Here is a 5,022-nt window from a genome sequence, read left to right as displayed (position 1 = left end):
GGCACCGTGTGGGGCAGTGTGTGGGGCAGTGTGTGGGGCAGTGTGTGGGGCAGTGTGTGGGGCACCGTGTAGGGCACCGTGTGGGGCAGTGTGTGGGGCAGTGTGTGAGGCAGTGTGTGGGGCAGTGCGTGGGGCAGTGTGTGGGGCAGCACACGGAGGGGGTTGGGGCCGTACTTAGCGAGGGAGTGCAGGCCATTTCGCCACGTGGCAGCGCCCAGCAGCTGCGCCCACAGGTCTTGGGTCTCCATGCAGAACGCCAGGTTGTCCATATCAGCACACAGCAGCAAAAGGCGCAGCGCCTCCATCACCATACTGCACGGAAATGGGACAGCGTGGGGTCAGGGGTCAGCGTGGGGTCAGGGGTCAGCGTGGGGTCAGGGGTCAGCGTGGGGTCAGGGGTCAGCGGGGGTCAGCCGGGCACGGCGGCGCTACCTGATGGCAGAGGTGGGTGCACTTGGGCGGAATGGCTCCTCCATGATGGCGGTGGCCTCCAGAGGACCGAGCTCCCCAGAGGACACCAACTGGATGACGAGCACCACGAAGAGCTCCGGGAAAAGCAGCCGCACCTGCGGGCCGTACTCCAGGTTCTGCAGGAGCTTATAGAGCGCCGTGGCCGCCTGCGGAAAGCACCCAGACAGCTCAGCGCTGAGCTGCTCCCCCGAGTTGAGGGAAGAGGGGAGGAGCGTTCGCTCCCCCTCCATGTGCTGGAGGAGGGAAGCCCCAAACTCACGGCCACGGTAAGCGTGCCGGTCTCGGTCTCCAGGCCCAGCGGCGCGATCTCCAGCAGACGCAGCAGCTCCCGCACCATCTTTGGCACCACGTCCACCGAGGACAGTGCCAACTCCCACAGCTCCCATATGTCCCTGCGGCACAGAGCCGTCCTCAGCGGGAGCCCCTCTAAGAGTGGGCTGGGGGTCCCTCTCTGTGCAGGGTGGGGGTCCTTCTAAGAGTGAGGTGAGGGTCTCTCTATGTGTGGGCTGAGGATTTTCTCTGCATCGGGTGAGGGTCCCTGTCACGTGAGGTGGGCATCCCTCTCCATGAGGAGTGGGGGCCTCTCTCCGTTTGGCATGGGGGTCCCTATCCACAAGGGGTGGGGGTCCCTGTCCTTGTGGGGTGGGGGTCTCTCTCTACAGGGTGTGGGGGCAGCACACTTGTCACAGGTGGGGGAGCAGCGCAGCAGGCTGAGTGTCATTCCGTGAGGGTTGGCAGCGGCCAGCCAGGGGAAGGTGCCACGGATGTGCCTCAGCGCCTTCTCCTCTGTGATCAGCTTCCTGCTCCTGTGGATGGCCGTCACGATGCGCCGCACCTGGAAGGGTCACGGGGACAGCAGAGCTTCACTCCAGGTGTCCCCAAGGGGCGCCAAGCGCCCTGAAGTCTCAAATCAGACCAGTGCTGTGCAGGACAACCCAACCCAACACAGCCTTCCAGCACCCAACCCAACCCAACCCCAACCCCCAGGACCCAACCAACCCCAACCCAACCCTCAGCCTCCAGTTCAACCCCACCCGCCATGGGCTCAGCCCCCCGGCAAGCAGCTCACATCATTGTGCATAGGCTGGAAGTTGACCATCAGCATGGCCATCAAGGTGGAAGCAACCTGGGTGTTGTAGTTGCTGCAGTCCTTCATGCCCTGCAGCGCCAGGAGGATGAGGTCGGTCTTCTCCCACGAGTGGAAGTGCTTTGCAAAGCGCTGGGGAGGAACGAACGCAGAAGGGAGGAAGGAACATCAGCCACGTTCCCCCGTCCCCACAGACCCTGCGGCCACGAGTCCTGGCACAGCGATCCCTCCTCACCAGCAAAATGACCGAGGTGTTGGTGGTCCAGGTGAGGGAGAACTCGTGGTCATCTTCCCACTGCTCCTGCTTCCCCTGCTCATCTGGCTGCAATTCCCAGCCTGGAAAGGAGAGCGAGGCGAGGCTGTGTGAGCGGCGGGAGCCCTGCAGGGAGCTGGACAGCTGCCCCCACCCCGAGCGCGGGGCCGTGGGGCGCAGCTCCCCAACACCATGGGGTTTTTCACTGCTCTGAGCAGCAGCTGACGCAGCGCCATCCACGCTCGGCCCCGTGGGACGTTTGCAATGGATGCAGGCGGTCAGCGGCCGTCTTCTTACGGTTTCTCCGCAGGATAAAGGTGTAGAGGTGACGGAGAGCGCTCAAAGCACAGCACTGCGTTTTCTCCTCCTGGAAGGCGCAGCACAGGATGAGGCTTCCCACCAGCTGCCCCAGCACGGGCAGGTGGAACTCGTCATAGCAGATGGATCTGGACTGTCCCGAGGAGTGATGGGGCTGTGCGTGGAGAGCAGAACGTTGAGCGCATCCCCAGAGAGGGGAGACAGGGGAAAAGGAGGGACAAAGACCCCGTGCCATGAGGTCAGGCCCTTACCTTCTCCTGGCAGTGATGCGCCAGCAAATGGCTCAGCTTCCAGATGCGCCCCACTGCCCTCTGGCGCGCAGCCGAGTTCTGCATGGAGGTGAAGGGCAGCAGCACCTGTGGGAAGAGGAGCTGCTGCTCTCCCTGCGGCCCTCCGGATCACCCCAGAAGGTTTTTGGGGTGGTGGGGATGGGGAGGAACAGCCCTCCACCGTGCGGCCCCCGCGGGCACAGCTCACCTGGAAGACGTTTTTCAACTCCTCTCCAATGCTGGCAGTGGGGTGGATGAACACCAAGGTGTCCAGCATCTCATCCAGAGCCCAGAGAGTCTGCAGGACGGACAGAATGGGGAGAGATCAGAGGGGAGGGCAATAGGGGATGCACGGCAAGACCCTGTCCTGCGAGGCAGGGGGTCCTGCAGCTGCCCAGCACCCACCTGAGAGTAAAGGTTAGTGTCCAGGTTCTGCTCCGAAGGAAGCAGGAAGACGCTCTGGAAGCACACAACAAAGAGAGGGATCTTCTTCTCCAACACCCCTTCCACCTTGCTGCAAAAACAAGGACTGCGACGCTGAGAGCGCTGCGCTGCAGGACGGGGAATGGACCCCCCTGTGGGCAGCACTCCGCAGAGCAGGGGGGCAATGCTGGGAGGAACCCCCTCCTCCATGGGGATGTGTGGGGCAGAGGGCGTGTTGAGAGCTGCTGTGGTGGGGGTTGGTTGGGTTGGGGTTGGAGTTGGGGTTGGGTTTAAGTTTGGAGATAGGGCGAGGACCAGGGTGTGGTTAGTGTTAGGCTTAGGGTTAGGATTAGGGTCTGGTTATGATCAGTTTTAGAGCTGAGACCCAGCAGGGCTGCAGGACTCCCTCAGCTCTTTGGCCAGCCCCGATGGGCAGAGCAGCAGCCCAGTACCACCAGGATCTCCCCTGGGACTGCGGGGGCACACAGGCCATGTGGGGCCACCTGAATGGTGTGGGGCCATCTGAATGGTGTGGGGCCATCTGAATGGTGTGGGGCCATCTGAATGCTGTGGGGCCACCTGAATGCTGTGGGGCCATCTGAATGCTGTGGGGCCACCTGAATGCTGTGGGGCAATCTGAATGCTGTGGGGCAATCTGAATGGTGTGGGGCAATCTGGATGCTGTGGGGCCATCTGAATGGTGTGGGGCAATCTGGATGCTGTGGGGCCATCTGAATGCTGTGGGGCCATCTGAATGCTGTGGGGCCATCCCGGCAGCAGGGCAGTACCTGAGGGCGGTGATGGCGGCCATCGCTTGCAGCCGCAGTTCGGAGCTCAGCATCTCGTGCGGCTCCTCTGCCAGCAGCACCTGCAGCACAGCAGGATGGCACCGGGCACTCAGTGCTCGCAGCGCTGGGAGGAGCAGAGCCGCCTGCTGCCCCCCTCGAGCACCCAGCGCCCCTCACCATGATGTTCTCCACAAGATTGTTCTGGTGGCAGAAGACGCGCAGTTCCTGCACCGTGTTCCTCTCCACTGCGGTGTTGCAGATGGTGCGGATGCTGTGCAGGAATTTCATCTTCTGCTCCTCATTCTGAGGCTGTCGGAGGGTGGGGGGAGCGTGAGCAGGGGGGCCAGGGGGGCACAGCCCTCCTGCAGCTGAAATGGGTCTGGGGGCGATGGGGCACCGCTGCGATGGCAGCGGCCGCAGTCACCTCTGTTCTCCGGATGAAGGCCTCGATGTTGTCTGTCGCGTAACGCTCCGCGGCACACACGGGCATCTCAGGGGTGTCCGAGCGGGGAGCTGGAATTGGGAGTGCAGGGGGGTTGGAATTAGAGTTGAGTTTAGGGTTGTGGTCAGTGTTCGGGTTGAGGCTGGGGTTCAGGTTAGGGCTGGGGGAAAGGTTGGGGTTAGTGTTAGGATTGAGGTTGGGTTTGAGGCTCAGGTTAGGGTTGGAGCTGAGGCTGGGGTTGAGTTTGGGGTGAGGTTTAGGGTTAAGTTTAAGGTTTGGGTTGAGATTGTGTCAGGTTTTGGTTTAAGGCTGGGGTTAGGTTTAGAGTCAAGGTTGGCGTCAGGGTTGGGGTTGGGTTAGGTTGAGGTTAAGGTTGGGGCTACGGCTGCATTTGCACTGGGGCTGGGATTCATGTTTGCGGTCAGGATTGGGGTAGAGGAGCCCAGAGCAGAGTGAGGAGAGGAGGGGGCTCTGCCCTCCGCCGGCCCCCAGCCCTGCGGGGACCCTCGCTCACCGGGCGGCGCAACAGGCGGCTCCTGGGGGGTTCTGCCCTTCTCGGCCTCCGCGGAGCGGGAGAGATTTCTCTCCTCCATCGCAGAGGAAGAGGGCTGAGATCGGGGATCGGCCACGGCCCGGGCGGCCATGGGCGGGGGTAAGCGCTGCGACTTGACCCGAGGGGCGGTTTGCACCGCAGATCTGCTCGCGTGCTGTCCCATCAGAGTCCTGAGGGAAAGTGAGGGGCGCAGCGCCGGCGCGGCTGGAGCCGAGGGCACGGGGCCGCGTCACAATGGGCCGCACTGTCACTTCACCGCCCCGCCCGCGGGAGTCGGGGTTAGGAATGCAGTCGGGGGCGGGGTTCTGGTTCTGGTTCTGGTTGTGGGTGCGGTCGGGGTTCTGGTTGGCAACGGGCGGGGACGCATGCGCTGAAGCGCGGTTGCTACGGCGACGCGCCGTCGCTCGCGCTGTGACGT

The 5,022-nt window shown here is 63.1% G+C and overlaps 1 protein-coding gene across 1 annotated transcript in view; it reads right to left on the bottom strand.

Annotated features, from left to right (window-relative positions):
- LOC122193226 (maestro heat-like repeat family member 5) overlaps positions 1-4,779 on the bottom strand; it is a 15,222-nt gene extending 10,443 nt beyond the window's left edge. The window contains exons 1-14 of the mRNA XM_042893956.1: positions 4,566-4,779; positions 4,034-4,122; positions 3,787-3,918; positions 3,610-3,689; positions 2,804-2,912; positions 2,607-2,696; positions 2,381-2,485; positions 2,109-2,283; positions 1,794-1,894; positions 1,541-1,690; positions 1,152-1,306; positions 731-863; positions 433-617; positions 175-312 (exon numbers count right to left, since the gene is read on the bottom strand). Coding sequence (XP_042749890.1) covers positions 175-312; positions 433-617; positions 731-863; positions 1,152-1,306; positions 1,541-1,690; positions 1,794-1,894; positions 2,109-2,283; positions 2,381-2,485; positions 2,607-2,696; positions 2,804-2,912; positions 3,610-3,689; positions 3,787-3,918; positions 4,034-4,122; positions 4,566-4,767 — 1,844 coding nt within the window. The 5' untranslated portion in view covers positions 4,768-4,779. The remainder of the gene's footprint in view (positions 1-174; positions 313-432; positions 618-730; positions 864-1,151; positions 1,307-1,540; positions 1,691-1,793; positions 1,895-2,108; positions 2,284-2,380; positions 2,486-2,606; positions 2,697-2,803; positions 2,913-3,609; positions 3,690-3,786; positions 3,919-4,033; positions 4,123-4,565) is intronic.
- Positions 4,780-5,022: the final 243 nt, after the last annotated feature.

Source organism: Lagopus leucura, unplaced genomic scaffold, assembly GCF_019238085.1.
Source record: "Lagopus leucura isolate 7727_CA_CO unplaced genomic scaffold, USGS_WTPT01 33939-0_obj-0_obj, whole genome shotgun sequence".
NCBI lineage: Eukaryota > Metazoa > Chordata > Aves > Galliformes > Phasianidae > Lagopus > Lagopus leucura.
The sequence above is the reverse complement of the archived record's forward strand: the minus strand, read 5'-3'. Positions and strand labels throughout refer to the sequence as shown.